The following is a 20,954-nucleotide window of genomic DNA, read 5'->3' as shown; positions in this document are numbered from 1 at the left end:
TTTAATCCTTCCCCCTTGCAGGAGGGAAACGCAGACCCCTGTCTTTTGGTTCCTAGCCTAGGTGGCATTCTAGCCAACCCTGAGCAAGGACTCAGCTGTGCCTTTGGCGCCCTCTGCTGGAAGCAGGAGGAACAGAAAGGACCCACCAAGGCTGGTGTTTTGCACTCAGGCCTTTGGAAGAAGCTGCCTTGGGTCTGAGAACTCTGACCTGACTCCATGGTGGATTGAATCCTCCTTCCTGATCTCTAGGGCTGCTGCCACACCGAGGAAACAATTCAATCTGACACCACTTTAACTCCCACAGCTCCTGCCTATGGAATCCTGGGAGTTATAGGTTTGCCTATAAGGCTGAGAGAGTGTGACTTGCCCAAGGCTATCCAATGGATTTAATGGCTGAATGGGGAACTGAACCTTGGTCTTCAGAGCTGTAGTCCAAAACTCAAGCCACTAAACCAGGGGTAGGCAACCTGCGGCCCGCGGGCCGGATGCGGCCCGGCGAGGCCTTGGGACTGGCCCCAGCTCGGTCCTGCCGCCGATTGCCAGCGGGGCCTTTGGCCTCTCGTGCACAGGGGCAATTGTCTATAGAAGCCTCAGAAACATGCATTTATATTAACATTTTTTAAAAATCAGCAAATTTTTTCACGTGTCCTCCATTTTTTTTTTTTTTTTTAAAAAGTGTCCTCCATTTGAAAATTTTGTCCTACATTTCTCCTGGTTTATTTATTAATTCAAATTTTTAAAAAAATATTGAATTATTTATTTTTTGGCTTCGGCCCCCCAGTTGTCTGAGGGACAGCAACCCGGCCCCCGGCTCAAAAAGATTGCCTACCCCTGCACTAAACCATGGTGGCTTTTCTTCTCCCTGAAATAGGGCTTCCATCCCCTGGTGGACATTGAGAAACTGGAACGTGTCCAAAGGAGAACAAACTAAAATGGTGAAGGGCCTGGAAACCATGCCCTATGAGGAACGCCTTAGGGAGCTGATATGATAGGTGATATGATAGCCCTGTTTAAATGCTTGAAGGGATGTCATATTGAGGAGGGAGCAAGCTTGTTTTCTGCTGCTCCAGAGACTAGGACCTGGAGCAATGGATGCAAACTGCAGGAAAAGAGATTCTACCTCAACATTAGGAAGAACTTCCTGACAGTAAGGGCTGTTTGACAGTGGAACACACTTCCTCGGAGTGTAGTGGAGTCTCCTTCCTTAGAGGTCTTCAAGCAGAGGCTGCAGGCCATCTGTCAATGGGGGTGCTTTGATTGAGTGTTCCTGAATGGCAGAATGGGATTGGACTGGATCAGGACCCTTGCGGTCTCTTCCAACTCTATGAGTCTATGGTGTCCCTTGTCCAGGTTGACCAGACATCCTCTTCCTTTTCCAGGACATGTCCTCCATTTCAGCCTTCAAAAAACTTCCTCCATATTGAGTATAATTCAGAAGCATTTATTTGTTTTCTTGTTCATTATATTCTGAACCTAAAACCCAATTTCTGGGATCTATTCTGCCTTATTGAGATTCTAATACTATGGTAACTCACAAGGTTTCCCTTTTTGCCCTGGCAGCCATGAAAATTCAGGCAAGATATATTCCTGGTATTGCTGTTGATTGCTCTGGAGATGCCCTCGTTTAACTGTAGCTTTATTGTTTACATTTTATGTGTTGTAACTGAATTGAATTTTAAATCCTTTATATATGCCAGATTGGCCCAAACACTGCAGAAATAATCCAATTTGGGATCGCTTTACCTGCCCTGGCTCAGTGCTAGGGAATCCTGGGATTGTAGTTTATTGTGGCTGCAGAGCTTAAGGGATTTCTGGGAACTGTAGTTTTGTGAGACATTTGGCCTTCTCTGTCAGAGAGAGCCCTAGTGCCACAACAAACTACAGTTCACAGGATTCCTCAGCACTGAACCAGGGCAGCTAAAGAGGTCTCAAACTAGCTTATTTCTGCGGTGTGTTTTCTCTCTAGATTTACCACACCACACTCTTATAGTGCTGCTATTCCACTTTGACTGCTCTGGCTGACTGCTTCTGTTGCATTCTGGGATCTGGAGTTTAAGGGGGGGGCGTTTCAGAATCCTCAGCCAGAGAGCTCTTAGGTCTCACTGGACTACAAACCCCAGAATGCAACAAGAGGCAGTCAAAGTGGAATAGCAGCACTATAAGAGGGTAGTGCGGTAAAAATGTGGTCACATGACCAAACTATCCTCTTATAGCACTGCTATTCTACTTTGACTGCCTCCTGTTGCATTGTGGGTCTTGTAGTTCAATGACGTCCCCACATCACCGCACTAATAGTGCTGCTATTCCACTTGGATTGCTCTGGCTGCCTCCTCCTGTTGCATTGTGGGTCTTGTAGTTCAGTGAGGCCTGAGAGCTCTCTGCGTGGTCTCTCTCTCTCTCAGTCGCCACACACTAGTAGTGAGGGAAGGTGGGGGCGGGACTTAGGGTAGCCATGGCGACGGGAGTGAAGGGGCTGCCTGTCAGGGGAGGCGCCGTGGTGTCGTCAGCGCGCGGCGACGAGAGGAGGGAGTTATCGCGAGAAGAGGAGGGAGAGGCGAGATTAAAGAGAGTGAGAGGGGAGGGAGGCAGGAGCGATAGCCGGTGTGTCCGCCATGGCAGCGGCGGCGGAGTGTAGCTCTCAGGAGCAGCGGGCCACGGCTGCGCGGCTGAAGGCGGCGCTGAGCGCCGGAGGCTGCGAGGACGGCGAGGCTGCGGCTGCCGCGGGGGAGCTCCGGGCGCTGCTGGAGCGCGTGCTGCTGCCCTCCTCCTCCTCGTCGCCGTCGTCTGCGGGCGAGGCCCCTCCGGCGGAGGCGCTGCCGTGGTGCCGGTGGCTGCTGTCGGGCGGGGAGCCGTGGGAGGGCTTCGTGGCGTCGGTGCGCGCCTACGACCCGGCCACCCTCTGCGGCCTGGTCTGGACGGCCAACTTCGTGGCGTACCGGTGCCGGACGTGCGGGATCTCCCCCTGCATGAGCCTCTGCGCGGAGTGCTTCCACCTCGGGGACCACGCCGGACACGACTACAACATGTTCCGCAGCCAGGCGGGCGGCGCCTGCGACTGCGGGGACGGGAACGTCATGCGCCACGAGGGGTGGGTAGGCTCCCTGGGGAGGCAGCCCCCTGCGGGGGGTTGCGCACGCCCTCCCTCTGGGGGATCCATAGGTCCATGAAGGCCTGCTTAGCTTCCCTTCTGGACGCGGACTCCCTGTTTCTTCATCTGCCCTACATTTCGAGGCGGAATCAGAAGCAGGACTTAAATTTCCCTCGGCGTGTTTCTAGCCTTTTATTTAGCCATGTCCTCCTGTGCGGTGAGGACCAGTGGCCACCCTGGGTCCCTCGGTTTCAGCCTTCTGCCCAGCAGGAATCCCAAAAGGCCCTCCATCTTGAGCATGACTCAGGAGCATAGATTCATACTTGGACTAGTCTTTTGAGATTTTCTTTGGAAATGCCCCCCCCCTTTTTTCATTGAGCGTCCTCCATTTTGCGGTGCCTTGTCCTCCTTTCAGGTCAGGGCACCTGGAGGCTCAGGCAAGAGCACCCCAAACTTGAGAAGGACCAAAACAGTCTCCCACATATATATATAGATATAGATATATAGAAACACACACATATATAGATACACACACAGACACATGGACACACCTGTTGTTGTTGTTGTTGTTGTTGTGTGCCTTCAAGTCCTTTCTGACTTATGGCGGCCCAAAGGTGAACCTACCCTAGTTTCTTTCTTGGTGAGGTGTGTTCGGAGGAGGTTTGCCATGGACTGACTAGCCTGGTTCCCAGAGTCCTAGTCCAACGCTCACACCTCACATGCACACACACACACACACACAGCCTTTTAAAGCACATACGCTCACAGAGCATTAGGGGTAAAAATAGCACAATGTCCATGCCACGGTCGTCTGGGAAAACACCATTGTGGGCCTCTGGAAAATGCCCAGATTCCCCCTATTTGGGGTGACTCACCTGCTTCTGGAGTGCAAAGCTTCCTTTTGGAGTAATGTGCTCTTTCCCTCACTCACCCCCAGTTCAGGTCCCTACACAGACATGAAAAGGAGTGACTAAGGGCGCTTGTTGTTGTTGTTGTTGTGTGTCTCCAAGTCATTTTTGACTTAGGGCAGTGATAGTGAACCTTTTAGTGGCTGAGTGCCCAAACTGCAACCCAAAACCCACTTATTAATTGCAAAGTGCCATGTCCCTCTGGCTTTCTAGTAACAAACTCTGGCAAACGCTGTTCTGGAGCAACGGCACATGTGCCCACAGAGAGGGCTCTGAGTGCCACCTCTGGCACATGTGCCATAGGTTTGCCATCACTGACTTAGGGCAATCCTATCACACTGTGGACATAATGCAGTTTGACACCACTTGTAAGTGCTGTCACTTTTAGGGAATCCTGGGATTTGTAGTTTTACAAGGTCTCTAGCCTTCTCTGCCAAAGAGTGTTTGTGACAAGTCCCAGGATTCTGTAGGATGGAGCCATTGCACTTAAAGTGGTGTCAAACTGCATTATTTATGCAGAGTAGATGCACTCTTATTTATGACTTGTACTTTCATATTCTTAATATAAGGCTGTTCTTCTGGTTGAGTTTCTAGTCGCGTTGGTGTGTACATATGTGCCTGGTTGGCTCTTCTTGACCAAGTGGACAGAAGTGGTGCTGTAGGGTTTGTGTTTAGCCTCCTTTCCTGTATCCACAGCCAGGTGTTACTTTCTATCCCAGGTACAGGGCGGTTTCTATAAACAGTTGTCCCTACTGTATCCACAGATTCCACCATCCAAGGCTTGAAAATATATATGTTTCAAAAAACAAACCTTGATTTGGCCATTTTATGTAAGGGACAACATTTTACTGTGCCACTGAATATAATGAGACTTGAGCATCCATGGATTCTGGTATCCATGGGGAGTCTTGGAACCAAACCTCAGTGAATACTGAGGACCTGTTGTGTACCACTGGGGCAGTAAGCCCATTTCTGATTTCAGTCCAAACTTTAAAGCAGCTATCCAAGTGCTGAATCTATTTTGGGGGATATTCAGCACCATGGATACCAATTCTAAAATCTGGACAACAGACTTGAGTGGAGCCAGTGCCCCACTGACAGGAAAACCAGCAGCTGCTAGGGGTGTGTATGTGTTCTAATGAAGCCTAAAGCATGAGTGAGACCATATAGCATCATTCTATTGCAGTGATTCCCAAACTTTGCTCCTCCAGATGTTTTGGACTTCAGCTCCCAGACTCCTCAACTGTTGGCCAAGTTGCCTGGGGCTTCTGGGAGCTGAAGTCCAAAAAACCTGGAGGAATAAAGTTTAGGAATCACTGGTCTAGTGGAATGACATCTGGTAGTGAAACAGGCCCCCATTCTCCATTAAGATCACTTGACACCTCCTACAAATCAGCTCTGCAGGTTTAGAGCAGAATTCAGGGGGATATAAATAAAGTATAACAACAGCAACAACAGAGCTATTGCCCAAGTGGAGTTCTGTTTGTGTAATATTGGCTAGTAGGCCTTTATGCCTACTTTTTAAAAATAACATTGATAAAGTTTAGCCTCTCCTTGTGCTTATATTAACGCGTAGTTATTTTTCTTTGCAAGGGAGCAAGTATCAGCAAAGAATTAGAATTTGGAGTAGAGCATTAATCCGTGGGACACTGTGAAGGTGGTCAGATGTTTCTTTAAAACTGGTTTAGGTGTGCTCTCCCTTTTCCCCTATGTGCAGGTAGAAAATAAGTAATGAACTACTGGCTGTGAGGAAGGAGTCACCTCAAGATCTTTTCTTGCATTAACGTTGTGATAGAGCCAGCGTGGTGTAGTGGTTTGAGTGTTGGACTATGACTCTGGAGACTAGGGTTCGAATTTCTGCTCAGCCATGAAAAACCCACTGGGTAACATTGGACAAGTCTCACTTTCTCACCCTTAGAGGATGACAATGGCAATCCTCCTCTGAAGAAACTTGCCAAGAAAAACCTGTGATGGGTTCACCTTAGGGTCACCATAAGTCAGAAACGACTTAAAGACAAACAACGCACAGTAGGAATTGGAACAGTATGACCTCTTCTGAAGTCCTAACAACACAGCAACCCACATGGAAGGAGTTGAGGACACATTTACTTCCCACACCAAGGGTTTTCCCATCCTCAAAGTGGAGACAGAGGCATAGGAAATAAACATGTTGTTAGTCCTTTCCAAATAATCCTTTACATTATTAGGACAATATTCAAAAGTTTCACATTGCTGTGCCTTTGCTGCTACTGGGGCAGTGTAGGGTCTGTGTTAGGGTCCATTCCTAGTAGGGCTAATGACACCTCCCTTTCAAAGGAGCTGACTTCTTTAGATCCTGTGTGAAAACAACCTTGTGATATCTTAAAGACTATTTTAAGTGCCAGATATTTATTTAACATTTCCCCCCACCCTCCTGTGTGTGCAGAGGGACCAGTGGGAAAGAAATGGGGATCAAAGTACATAAGTTGAGGGGTTAATCTTGATTTTACCCCACATAAAATCCCTGGAAAAAAGAATATCTAAACAGGCCATGTAAGTGAATGCCTTTTAAAATATTCCTTTCTTCCTAACCTTGGAGAAGATAGGAACGCTTGTGTATTGTAGCATGTGAAATATGCCTTGCTTTCTAATCCCACATACTTGTGGCTTAGGAGAAAGATTTGTAACTTATTTCAAATCATAAAACATATGGCATGTAGGAGGAGAAAGGAAAACCTGAATGGCCCTTAGGGCTGGTTAGACAGCCTTAACTAATAAGAGATAGGGAAAAGCAAGACTGTTTAAAGGAATAATTACTGTTACTGAGTGCCTTCCAGACATTTCTGACTTAGGCTGACCTGTCATGTGATTTTCTTGGCAGGATTTGTTTAGAGGGGGTTTACCTTTGCCATCCTCTGAGGCTGAGAGGTTGTGACTTACCCAAGGTCACCCAGTGGGTTTCTGTGGCTGTAGGGATTTGAACCCCTGGTTCCCAGTCATACTCTTGCGCTCTAAACACTACACCACTTGGCAAATGCAATAAATAGTCCACTGTGCATGAAGTAAACAGTTAAAGGGGTTGAATCTGTGACCTGAGAATAAGGTGAAGAAAGTGGAGCTCAGTATAGCAGAGGGAGGAGGGAGAGTTCACTGTCACCTTTTGGAAAGTGTAGAGTGTGCTGAAAGGTTTTGCAGGGGCATTGGTGGTTGGGGTGTCTGCTGTTGCTGGCGTAATGGGCAGATGCAAAGCTGTGAGGGCGTAATTTCAGCTCCACAGCAATACATTTTTGGCAGAACATGATGATCAAATGCTGCCAAATTATGGCAGCAGTCATTTGCTATCATAGTCAAAGCATGTGACAGTCAGAGTCATCTTATCCCCTCCTCCCATTTTAGTAACAATTGATGTGTGAACTCTGAAGTTGTGACAGTATGTAAACAGTTGTTTAATACTGTTTGCTCAGTGTGATTGACGCTGGCCATTGTCAGTATGAATGCTAGAGAAAGAAGGCAAAACAACTCTGGAGCCAAGTCGTTTTTATTTCCATGCATGAATGCTGTCTCATCTCAGTCAGCAAACCTATAATTAAAATGGAGCCCTGCCTTATAAATTGAATGGAGAGAGGGAACATTATTTAGTTGTCATAGTTGTCCAAACACAGTGCTTCTTTATCCCTTTTCTGTATTATTATGAAAAGAAAAATCATTTGTGGAGGATGATGGTATTATTGACATAATATGAGTTTAGTATAATAATTTTTCTCTTGTATTTATACAATATTTCCTGTGGCTATGGACAACATGATGGGGCTAGGAAATTTTTGGAACATTGTTTTAGATTAATAGTAAAGGGATAGTGGCATGAAGTTATGTTTTCAGGTGTTTTTAATGGAATAGAGGTAGCAATGTACTTTGGCGACTCCAGTATCACATTAGAAATATGAAGAGAAGTCAACATGGAATTTTCTGGGGTTGTGTATGTATACTTTCATCTGAATATGTCTGGAAGAACCCAGCTAAGCATAATTCTCACTAACAGCAGAAATGTCTCCTTAACTTTCATACTTTAGCATGTATCACAGCTAGCTTTCCACATAATGGAATGCTCCACTTTTTAAAAAAATTCATACCTCCTTGGCATTCGCTTGTTAGGGAGAATACTAGGAATAATTTCCCCTGATAATCTAGTTTTCTGTGGAGGAGAATTCAACCCCTCTTTTCCAGAAACATGGCTACTTTCTACTTTGATATTCATGAGAACTAATCTTTAGTTTCCAGTAACTGTGGGTTAATTAACGGATTCGGTGAGCACAGTGTTCTGACAATGCAGAAAAGTAGGGTAACTCCTATGGATCAAAATTCTTTCTAAAGAGATTATCTGGTGGCTTTTGTCTTGCCAAACTGGTCAGTCCTTCCACCCTACTCAAGCACCCCTTTTGACAAAGAGTGCAAATAACGAGTCTGTCAAGTTGCAAAGATAACACTGCTATCCATTTTTGATAATGGAAGTAATAGGAAGAACATGAAGGTCAAGGATTTTAATGTTTGCCTAATAGTAATACAATAGGAGTTATTTTACAGTGGAGTGTGGTGGAGTCTCCTTTGGAGGTCTTTAAGCAGCGGTTGGATGGCCATCTGTCAGGGATGCTTTGACTGTGATATCCTGCATGGCAGGGGGTTGGACTGGATGGCCCTTGTGGTCTCTTCCAACTCTACGATTCTATGAGATTTCTGTGTACTGCTTATACTTTTATTAGGCATATTTCTGCAATGGGAATGTGTCTTTACCATGTTAGTTGTTTCACTTTCTCCTTATTCTGATTCATTCTCATTGCTCACTTCACCATTGTCAGCCTGTACCAGTGTCTGAGTGATTGTTTAGCAGGTTCAGCAAGACTGTATTAGTAGAGATAATAATTTAACTGTTTTGAATATTAATGTTTCAAACATAGCAGACAGCTGCCCTCTCCCTTTCCCATAGCTAAACAAACTTTAACAGCAAAGGGGAGGATCGGGTTTCTTGACTTTTTGCAGTAGGAGAAATTCTTAGCATGTGTAGTAATGTAGTCCAAGTACTATTCTACCTGATACTGTTTCCTTGAGACTGCAATATATATTATACCTTCTGTAAAAATATTGATTGTGTCATGTGTAATGTCTCCTTTTGTGTCCGCTATGTTTCATAAGTGTTGGTGCATGTACATGTTCACTTGTCCAGCTAAAATATTAAATGTTTGCTTTGTCTGGTTACATTTCAACTTAGAATCAAGAATTATTTTAATGATTTCTCTGTCTCTTGCCCTGGGTGCCTTAGAAATTTTGTTTGGAGTTAGAAGTTTCGAAGCTTAGAATTCACAGCATTTGTGGCAAAGTAGTTTTAGTTCAAGGCTGAAATGTAAAAAAAAGTCTTCAAATTCCCTAGATGTTGAGAGATGCTTATCAGTTGGATAGATTTAGGTGACATTTTATTTTCTTTTGTTTGTAAACTGTGGTTGCTATAATACACACAGAATGAAACCAGGTACAATATATGAAATACATGCAGAGGCTTCAACTTAGACAACCTGTAAGTGGTAATGTAAATGTATAAGTTAATTTAATCTTTCATTAATTCTCATAATTGTCTGTGGTTTTAATTTGGTTTTTCATTTTATATTTTAGTCCTGATAGCCACTTCTGAAATAGCAAGTAGATTTTTATAACTGAGTACTTAATTTTAAAACATATGGGAGGACTTACAGATTTAACTGACATTAATTGGAATCATGACTTGGGTTTCAAGAGAAAAGGCTTGATTAAATTAAGTTTCCTGTTCATACTTTATAACAGTTTTCCTAAAACTTATCACTAAATTAGTTAATTTACAACTAGAGTATTATTAATACTGTTTATTTTGACAACAAATATTTCATCTGTTTGTCCCGCTTGTGCATGTTTGATGCTTCCCTTTTATAATTGGAGGAGATGTCTCAGTCTGTCTTAACACTCTGTACCCATGAAAGCTTGTGAAGTTAGGTGAGAATACAAGGCCTTGTACAATGGACAACTTTTTCTTTTCTTTTTTTCTTCTCTAGTGTTGGTCCTTTCTGCAATCCTTTTTCTCCCTCAGAAAGCATAAAGTACCAAACAAAAATAAAATGCTCATGATTTATAGATTGAAGCAAGTTCCGATGATTACTGGGCAAATCCTTAGAACACCCATAAACAGGTACATCCCTCCCTCTTGTTGAAAGTAAACTACTCTAGTTTGTCCAGTAACCATCAGAACTTGCTTCAATCTATAAATCATGACCATTTTATTTTTGTCTAATCATTCATGTTGAGAATTAGTGTAGATAGGAAAATTTTATGTATCTGATAGAGGCATTGATACAGGATTATTTTTAAAAGAAGTTTAATGGTAAGATTAACATTGGCCCAAAAAACACTGCAGAAATAATCCAGTTTTAGACTGCTTTAACTGCCCTGGCTAAGTGATAGGGAATCCTGGGAATTGTCATTTAATGTGGCACCACAGCTCTCTGATAGAGAAGGCTAAATGTCTCACAAAACTACAGTTCCCAGGATTTTCTTGCAGTGAGCCAGAACAGTTAAAATGGTCCCAAACTGGATTATTTCTGCCGTGTGTTTTGAACCATTGTTACATCTAGATTATGTTCCTTTCAATATAGTTGTTAATGGGAAAGTTTATAATTAAAAATCTGATTCCAAACACACTTTTATCTACCCCTTTTCATTTAGTTATGCAGATTGTGCTGTTTAAGTAAATAAAATTTACTAAATTTACTTCAGTAAATATGTGCTGGTGGCAATTTTAACAGAACTTTTCATCCAGGGTACAATCTATATAACTTGTTAAATGCCATTATCCATGCGATTGTATTGCTGATTTCTGTATGTGGTTGTGAAAGCTGACAGGAAGAGGTTCAACTAATTTAAATTAAATTACTTGCCAAAAAGACACATAATGGTTCTGAGAGCAAAACAAGCCTGAACTCTCCCTAGAAGCTACAATGACCAAACTGAGGCTATCATACAGTTGGCATTTAATCAGAAGACACAACTCATTAGAAAAAACTACAATGCTTGGTAAAGTGGGAGTCAGTAGGAAAGAGTAAGACTACATTGAAGGTGGATAGATAGAGAAGGAAGTTTCTGCCCTAAGTCTGCAAGACCTAGATCTCTTGGAAATCTTTTTAATAGGGTTGCCCTAAGTTGTAGCTGACTTTACAGTTATCAACAATAAATTCTGTACCAGCTGGCCTTCCTGGAGGTCTCCAGAAGTAATGGATAACAAAGACGTTTCCAAAGCCCACTACCCACTCCAAACAGAAAGAAATAGCTTAAGATCAGGCATAAATGAAATCTGAAGTAACTTCTAGTTCCTGTTTCCTGTTACTTTTGGCGATTTTTTGAAGTGTCGAGGTCTGCAATTCCCTTGTCTTGCTCTAGAGATAGCCTTAGCTATCTTAGGGTTTTGATATGCACATTTCTCTGTAAAAATTATGAATTATCTGCAAACAATTTTTTAAATTATCTGCAATTTGATTTCATTTTATGTTTTATTTTTATGTTATTTTGAAATAAATGCCAGAATTGGTTTTGAGCTATTTATATATTCATTATGTAACCCATGCACCCAAGCTTTCTCTTTTACTTGTCTTAAAACTATAGCTCTACTTCTATTTTAGCTTTTACAGATGGAGATGTCCCTGTGCTAGGGTCTTTCAATGCACTCTAAATGAGTTCTAATAAAAGCATTGTAACAAGTACTGCAAGATCCAGCCTTAGTTTGTCCTCTCAGCTCTAGGAAGTCAGTACAGATGGTTATGTGGCAAATGTATCAATCAGCTGTGACAAATGCTTGTTATGGGGGTGGAGCGAGGTTTGTTTTTGTTACCTTTTCTAAAATATGTGGGATAGTCTTAAGAGAATAGTAGGGAACCACTGTACCTAATAGCTTTTCCAAGCACCATGTCATTTGAAAAGTGTACCCCCCAATTTATTTATTTATTTATATTTTTTATTTTGCAAAGATTCAGAGGAAAGCTAGATGGTGGAGACTTTGAAACTTCAATGTAATATTTAAATATCACTGGAAGGCAATATAAAATTTATTTTGGCTTCCACATAAAATCAGTTGCGGATGTGGCTAATGTACCGGGTAACTGTTTTGGATTAGTTCAAAGATATACCTTTGTTAGTCTTTAGATTCCGTATATAGAAAGATCTTGTAGCACCTTTGAGACTAACTGAAATAAAGAAATTGGCATAATGAGCTTTCGGTTTACTTCCTCAGATGCATTTTGGATTAGGTGAGAGGAATTCCATAACTGGCATAATCCATAGACCATAGAAAAGGTCATGTCTAATGTTTCCACGAGCACTGCTTTAAAAGTTGTTAGTCCATTCAATGAGCAAGGATATGTACTTAATAACCTACTGTGAGTAGAAGTGTGCATTCTGTGATTCCATGCACATACTCAGTTTGGTTTTCATGCCAAATTAAGAACCAAGAAAATAGCTTGAATTAAAAACAATTAGTGCCTAGCATTTTTGCCTGTGAGAAGACAGACAGTATTTCCCATGAACTCCAGCCTTATGGTGGCACAGGTTGTTACCTATTTGCTTGAGTGTTAGACTAAATATCATGATGTATGAACAGACCCTTGGGCGGGAGTTAGACTTGACTTTCCACAGATGGAAGGGTTTCTGCTGTTTTTAGAAAGAACCAAGATCCACTGTTGGCTCTCTACTGAAGGACAGGGTGTGAGGTGCTTTTGTTAATTCCTCCTCCTTGTGGCCTCTGAAAAGCTGCTCTGTAGAGTCCTTCAAATATGGAAAGAGTGTGGATGTTCATGCTTGGGGGAATAAGGAAAAGGAAGAATTGGTGAATATTACATCTCCTCTTTCTTCAATGGGAACACCTTTGTAAGTTCAGCTCTGCATGTAGGAAGTGTGATTGTATCTCTTATACTTGTTGTATGACATAAAGGCAAGCCTGCAAGCACCAAGGCACATTTACATTTGAATATGTAAAGTGCAGGGAGGTGCGGCTTAGCTGAGTCAGGATGATGGTCAAGTTCCTTAAAGTATGTAAAATGGAGACAAATTAAATATTCATTAAAATCTTTGAAATATTTCTTCATTATTTCAAAATGCAGTTTCTTCAAATTCAGCTAAAATTAAGATATTGTTAATGACTTTGATCCATATTTGTGTAATGATTCAGATAGTGAAAAAAGAAACTAATTCTCATAGTATTCAATTTTGTACTGATTTGCACATAAAAAAAACAGATAACTTCTGTTATCAGTAGTTTATTCTTCTCTTGAAAAATAATATTTTGATTGTATGAGTAATGAACTAGTATGATAGCTAAGATCTTTGTGACATAACCTGCCATAGGTATGGCAATGCATAAATTTAGTTCTCATCATCCAATAGGTTGCCCTAAAAATAGTTTCCTGTATGTTTTAGTCTCCAAAATAAGGTAAAAGAGGAAAAGTTAGCTGGCATCTTTTAGTGAGTTACAATGGTATGACGTGCACCATTGTAACTCACCTTTGATCAGTGTGGAAGTTGGAATTCTGTACTGACTGCTCAGTGACCAAAATCCTTTCTCCAAACCATCTTTTCTCTGCAACAGCCTCTCCACAACATTCCCATTTTTTGGCTGGTGCAGAGTATGGGAGTGGCAGAGCTGGATGCACAGCACTGACATAATCCTGAGGGATCCCAGAAGGACCCTGGAAAATCCTGAAAGATGCCTGTTTCTGTGTGGCCATCTCTGCTGCTTACCTCACTCTTCACTGGCCAAATACTGGCCATGTTGTTGGGGCTGCAGCTAAGAAAAGATGGGGTTGTGAGAGTGAGTTGCATAGGAGGGTTCTTCTAGTATCACACATGCACTTTGTCTCCTGATCACGATTCTCATCTTTCCTGTACTGTTCGCTGAGAATGAGTGTGAGATAGGCTAAGACCATCTGTCTTGTATGTGCCAGCATATGTTTACATACCCATATGATGGAGCATAGAAAACATAAAACCTTTCTGTTCTGTTAGATGTCTGCTAATCTTTTTTTATTATTATTGTGTCATTTTGTTTCTAGGTTTTGCAAAAGGCACAGGATAAAATCAAGCTCAGAAGTTCCATCTGTTCCAAAAGATCTGCTAATAATGTCAGAACTAGTTCTCCCACAGTTCATCTTCTATCTTATTCAGTACTTAAGGGAAGGTTACAATGAACCAGGTATGAATAATGCCAGTATTCTGATTAGCCTCAGAAGAGGGATCCCTCATTCAACAATTACGTTTTGTCTTTTAATTTTGTTAATTGAACAGTGAAGATTTATTTTGCTTTCCAGGAAAGAATAATTCTAACCAATTGTTGAATTATTATAAGTTTATGACAGCAACCACAAATCTGCATTAGATATAAGGAGAAAATGATAACCAGTTACTTGACTGACAAGATTGTATTTATCTTACTGTTCACAATTATCCTTATTTATATATTTTAAATTACTTTTCGTGGTTAAAATTGCTCTCGTTAACAAGGCATTTCACAACATAAAATAATTATAAAACTAAAATACAGAGCCAGCAATAATAATAATCTACAAACAATTAAATTCAATGTCAGCAGTAAAAGAGTAGTATTAGTTAAAATTACAATCTAAAATCATAGACCAGGGTGGGCAACTGTGGAAAGTGCCGAGGCCACATTAGCTTCCTCCACTACTCCTGCAACAAAATGTGAAAATATTTTAGCTTCAAAACACTATCCAGGGGACATGGGAGGAATTGTGCCCATGTTTTGCCCCCCCCCCCCCCCCCAGAAAGCATTTGGGGTCATTTTGAGGCAAAAATATTTTTTGCAAAATTTTGCAAACATTTGTTTTGATTGGGGGTAGGTGGATCCAAGGGCCTCCAAATGTGATGGAAGTGCCCTCCACACCCCCTAGAGGTCATTTGTTGGCATTTGGGAGCAAAGAATTATTTTTTGACCACTAGGGCCACAAAAATAGCCCTTGTGCCACACTTTGCCCTTTTCTGCCATAGAATTATTATAAATTAAAAATAGGTGTCAGGACACAGGATGTTTCATATTCTGTTAAATTAGTCAACAGAGTGACCAGGTCCATTTCCCCAGTGCAGGGTTACCATAGAAGTGAGGCTGCTACTGAGTAAACCCTGTCTCCTCCTGCCAGGCTGATGAACCTAATCAGTGACCCCAGTGTCAGGGCTTTCATGGTTTATTTTATGTTCTAGGCAAGATCATATAGATATAGAAGAGGGATGGTCTGTGTGTTAGGGGGTAACACCTGCCCCCCTGAGACCTTTTAGGACTATGTCCCTGCCACCCTGCTAATTGTTTTTGGGGGGAAATGCCCACATGCCCTCCCAACAACCGCTAGGGAGCACAGATTTTGCCACTTTTTGTGACTTTTGTGTAGAACAAAAACATTCCTTCTGGTTATAAAATGGCCCAGGGGAGTGAAAACCATAGTAAAAATGCCCCAACCTTCTAGGAAATGTTGGGGTTTCTCCACCCCTTCAGTAATCTGGCTGCTAATCATTTAGGCGGGATACAAACCGCCATATAGTACGTATTCTATACGTACTAGGGTTAGGAAGGGGGGGTGCTTCCGCACCCCTCTAACCCTAGTACGTATAGAATACGTACAAGATGGCGGCACCCTTTCCACATGGGTGCTGCCATCTTTACGTACTGGACGCATAGCGTCCAGACGTGTCGCGGGGCTAATGACGTCACGAATGCGCCCTTGGCGCTTCGCGACGTCATCAGTGCGCCGCGGAAAGAAGCTCCGAAATGGAGCTTCTTTTTTGCTCCGCGCGGTTTGGCTACTGCAGCTCCCACGCGGAGCAAATGGCGCCGGCGGGAGACCGTCGCAAAGCGGCGGTCTGTATCCCACCTTAGCTAATAAGTATCAGATTGAATTGAACTTGGAAGCAGATTGGCACCTAGTGCAGCTAGCACAAAATTAATGTTAAATGCCTAGATCACTTAAGCCCTGCAAGCAGCTGGACAGTTGCATTCTACAATGACTGAAGTTTCTGAATCGTCTTCAAAGGTAGCTTCACTTACAGCATGTCACAATAGTTTAGTTTTGGTGCAGTTAGGGCATGAATGATTGTGGTAAGGTCTCCTTCCTCGTACTGGAGATCCAGCTGACACATTTTTTATTCAAAACTTAACAATATGCATGTATGAAATGAAACAATCAGGTCAGGTAAGCCTTGCATAAATAAACAAAAATATTTTGAACATCCTAGAGTTTCTTCCAAAATATATCCAGGGATATTTTTTTACCCGTCTCCATCTTATACTTTCCATATTGGTGGTCATACTTATAAATCTCTGCCTTTTAACATGTTGGGGGGAGCTGGTGAGGTAGTCTTACCTGCTTTCCCCCTTTCTCTCTGTTGTGCTGTTCACAAATGCACAGTAAGGAATTTTGGAGGCAGATGCTGTTTACCTTGCCAGTTGTAGGACAGTCTACAGTAGAATTTCATTCTTTCCCAGCTTAAGCTTTACTGCATGTTTTACTGTAGGCACACTACTTCAACCTAATACTGAAAGTCTGTTTTAGTCTGTCCCTCCTTTGCCATCCTCTCAGTGCTGATATTGCTTAAAATATCTTCCAGCTAAACAGAGGAAGAGGAAGAGTTGAGGGCCTTTTTTGTTAGAGGTCTGTTAAGTGGAGTAGGCCAATGATCAGTTGTGTAAGAGCATCTAGGGCAGAGGCAGGTGGATTTGGAGGTTAGTTTTCTGTCCTGTTTTTTTGAGAGCTCCAGGACTTACACAAATTGCTCCTTCCAAAAAACAAGCAAACCCCCCCAATCCCAACAAAAACCAAAATCAAAATCCTGACATGGTGAACTCCCCCACCACATTTTGCCCACCCCTAATCTGGAGAGATGTTACCCCTCTTTGCAGAGGACAAGTATTTTAATGACCACGAGTGATATGTTCTAAGGCAGACCTGCACAACTTGGCAGGAGGTAGGGGTCAAAAAATAGGCTAAACTTTTTCGGACCACAAATAGGTTTTAAATAATAATAATAATATAATAATATGATTTACTTATAGCCCACTTTTTTCACGGGGAATCAAGGCGGGTTACAGCATGTAAAAACAATGTGTTACATATTAAAACCAATTAAAATGTATCCCCCTCCCAACCCAAATTAAATAAATTACAATATAAAATGTTACAATGATAAAATCAACAGAGTTGGGGAAAAGAGGAAAGGACTCCATAATAGGAGGGAGAAGATGCTGTCATGCTTGGGGAGGGGAGGCTAATTTGGAAAGGCCTGCTGAAAGAAATCCATCTTAATGGTCTTTTTGAAGGCTGCTAAGGTGGTAATGTGGTGGATCTCCTCTGGCATGTCATTCCATTGCCTAGGAGCTAATAATTAATATTATTAATATTAATTCCGTCCTTCTCCTCTTCTGCCTGGCTTCCTCCTCAGGAGAAAGCCAAGTGACGGAGGAGCCTTGAGGGATGAGCGTTTGCCCCTCTTCCTCCTCCACTGCCTGGCCATCTCAGGAGAAAGCTGGGGAGAAGAGGAGCCTTGCAGAGTGAGCATTTACTAGTCCTACTCCTCCTCCTCTATCTGGACCTCTCCTCAGGAGGAGGCCAATCAATGGAGGAGCCTTAACGTTACTGCACATCCTTTAGCGGGCCACATGTGGCCCCCAGACCATATGTTGTGCAGGCCTGTTCAAAGGTTTATTTGGTAAGAATGACCAGTGCTCTTAACAGCAGAATAGTTAGTTAAATGTTATAAAATAATCAGAACTGCTGGACCCATCTTCTGCAATCTGTTTGTTTTTTCCCCCTCTAGTTTTAGATCTGCCCTCAGAAAAAGACCTTCACAAAGTCCTCCAGATGTTGGAACCCCACATCTCGTTTTTGGAAGATTTGACAAAAATGGGAGGTGCAATGCGTTCAGTCCTTACTCAGGTTCTGACAAATCAACAGTTCTATACAGACCTTAGTTCTGGTGAGTTGTCATTTTATTTTGTCTGAAGCAGGTTTCAGTCTTAATAATGTATTCTTAACATGCTTTTAAAATGATTTCTGCCTTCCTGCTAGCTTCCGTAATGAGGAGCAGCAGTGCTGTACTACGGGCACCCTCAACTTTGCCTTTTTCTTCCTTTCTCTTCTTGAAGGGCCAAAAGAAGTGACATTGAAACATAATGCTGCATGTTGTCTCTTTCCTTGCTCCCTACAGAAATCGAGCATTCATCATGTCCTTTATCCTGCCTGAAACATGATTTCAGTGAGACTGTCTAGTTTCTGACCTCAGCTTTAATGGTCCAAGGGGGCAACAGCAGGGATGGAGTTATAGGTTCAAAACACACTGCAGAGATAATGCAGTTTAAGACTGCTTTAACTTCTCTTGGCTTAATGCTAGGGAATTCTGGGAACTGTAGTTTATCATTCTCTGTCAGCTCTGGTACCATAACAAATTACAGTTCCCAGGATTACCCGACACTGAGCCAGAGCAGTTAAAGCGGTCTCAAGATGGATTATTTCTGCAGTGTGTTTTGGACCATACGGTCCCTCTTGATTTAGTATGGAAATAGTATGTAGAGAGGGCTTTTTCTTAGTTCTAACACCATCCAGTTTTAAAATCCTTTACAACTGATTTAAAGGAATGTTTTTAGTTTGATTGTTTATTTCTTTTTTAAACTTTTGTAGTTTACATTTTGTTAGCTCTATTTTGTTTTAATCTGTATTTTAAGACCTCTTGGGTCTCACATTGAAAAGCAGGATATAAAATAGATAGATAGATAGATAGATAGATAGATAGATAGATAGATAGATAGATAGATAGATAGATAGATAGATAGATAGATAGAGGATGAAGACACTGCTGTACCTTATCTGCTTTGATAAGTGCAATCATTGCTCATGAAAAGTCTGCATGAAGTAGCTCATGAAAAGTTTGTTCAAACTGCATGGCAAGAAAACATGAATTTCTTTTGTTTGTTGCAAATTTAGTGGCTGAATAATTTGGCAGATTAGATTTTAATGAAGACATATCAAAATGTTTATCTCAGACTCTCTTCACTGAAGCTTCAGTATTTTGAATGCCTGATTAGAATTTTATTAGATTAGAATGCTGCTGCTTCTATCCTTGCCCAATTGCCAACTGTCCAATTCCCCAGCTACATTTCAGATTTAGTGGAATAATTCCAGATGACAGAGGGGAGGAAGCATGCAGCCGGCTGAAAACTAAATAAAGTAATGAAACCTATTCACAAAATGGCAGTGAACTTGTTGCAAGTGAAGACTTAGGGCTGAAACAGATGGCCCCTTTGAGCATCAGATCGGTGCTGCGGCAACCACATGCCATGGCCCCAATCTGGTGTTTTTCCAGCTCCAAAAGCATCTGCAAAATGCCACTTCTTTTTGGGGTGGGAAAACGGTGCTCTTGCTGTCGCCAGAGTGGCTTTTCAGCATTTTGGTGGCACGGCGCATGTGAACGTCACACCGCCAAAATTCTGTGAAGCATTGCAATCTGCCATGCGGCTTCCTGGCAGCGTGAGGGCAGTGTCAAAGTGTGCGGCATCTAAATGTCACACTCAGATGTCATCCCCAATCTGGTTCTTGCTGCCGGTCTGTTTTGCCCCACAGTCGTGCCAGTATTTTCCATTTGGTTTCAGTGGTTAGAGGAGCATTCATTATTAGTAATGTATTGTGTGGGAAACCCAGCCTTTGAGAATTAACAACATGCTTATTAAAAAAAAATGAATCACAAAGTGGTATAGGTGGGGGAAGAGGAGTGTATCATTTATAGTCACAGTCCATGAGGAGGTTGTGTCATGTGACCAGAGTTCCATACTTAGCTCACAGGTCTATTACTTTGAGAGAAATCAGGTATTTGTAATAACAGTCTTGCAGTTTGAGTGCTCAAGAAATGTAATATTTTCCTACTGAAAACAATAGTTGAACTTGGAACCCATGCATTATTTACTACTGTATATATATTTGTATGTTTATTGTGTAGGCCAAAGTTGTGAATGTGTTTTGTGCAGCAAGGGTTGATTGCTAAAGTTAGCTTGTGTCTTTGAAATCTATTTAAGGTAGTGGAGAAAATGCATGTGTAAAGAAGAGCCATGAAAAGTACCTTGTAGCTCTGAAAGGTTCTGGACTGACGTTTCCTGAAGATAAGCTTGCATGTGGAGTACAGGAACCAGGAGCTGGAGCTAGTTCTTCAGTAGTTCAAGGTTTGAAGAATGCTTTTAAAACTAAGTGTTCATGCATTTCCCAATATTAATTGGCTTCATTACAGTCATTTTTGAAATGTTTTATAGTATGAACATGAAACTACACAAACTTATTCAATTGTTTTTAGTTTTTTACTATTATAACAATATTTCTTACTTGTGTTTTGCTTTAACTCATGTTACAATCTGCCTTTTGTCTTGGGGTCTTGTATCCCACCTTTCTCCCACAATTGAAATATAAGGCAGTTTAGAGCATGTTAAAATAGCTAATGAAAGACAAAGTATAAATATAACATCTATGAGAGCAGGGTTTTCTAATTCTACATTAATTTAAATCTGCCATTAAATAACAAATAATTTTATAGCTCGAATGTATTATGTTTCACTAGACACAAAAGTTTATTGGAATTGTTACTCATTTTCTAAAATTGAGAAAATATCTAAGCTTTTACATAATACAGTAGATCCTTGTTATACGCTGGGGTTTGGTTCCAAGACCCCCGTGTATAACAAAATCTGTGTATGCTCAAGTCCCATTCAATATAATGACATAGCAAAATGGTGTCCCGTATAAAAAATGGATAATCAAGGTTTGATATTTGAAAGTTATACTTTTTTTGAACATTTTCAAACCGTGTATGCTTGAATCCGTGTATAAAAATCTGTGTATAAGAAGGGCCAACTGTACAGTTATATTACTGTGGAAATG

The 20,954-nt window shown here is 41.7% G+C and overlaps 1 protein-coding gene across 1 annotated transcript in view; it reads left to right on the top strand.

Annotated features, from left to right (window-relative positions):
• The first annotated feature begins 2,587 nt into the window (after positions 1-2,587).
• The window catches only part of UBR3 (ubiquitin protein ligase E3 component n-recognin 3), a 111,704-nt gene continuing 93,337 nt past the window's right edge, over positions 2,588-20,954 (top strand). Inside the window, exons 1-4 of the mRNA XM_089519782.1 lie at positions 2,588-3,088; positions 14,088-14,227; positions 17,854-18,012; positions 20,102-20,245. Coding sequence (XP_089375908.1) covers positions 2,613-3,088; positions 14,088-14,227; positions 17,854-18,012; positions 20,102-20,245 — 919 coding nt within the window. The 5' untranslated portion in view covers positions 2,588-2,612. The remainder of the gene's footprint in view (positions 3,089-14,087; positions 14,228-17,853; positions 18,013-20,101; positions 20,246-20,954) is intronic.

Source organism: Sceloporus occidentalis, unplaced genomic scaffold, assembly GCF_023333645.1.
Source record: "Sceloporus occidentalis isolate IW3139 unplaced genomic scaffold, rSceOcc1.0.p SCAF_4, whole genome shotgun sequence".
Classification (NCBI taxonomy): domain Eukaryota; kingdom Metazoa; phylum Chordata; class Lepidosauria; order Squamata; family Phrynosomatidae; genus Sceloporus; species Sceloporus occidentalis.
Note: the sequence above shows the minus strand (reverse complement) of the source record. Positions and strands in the feature narration are given on the sequence as shown.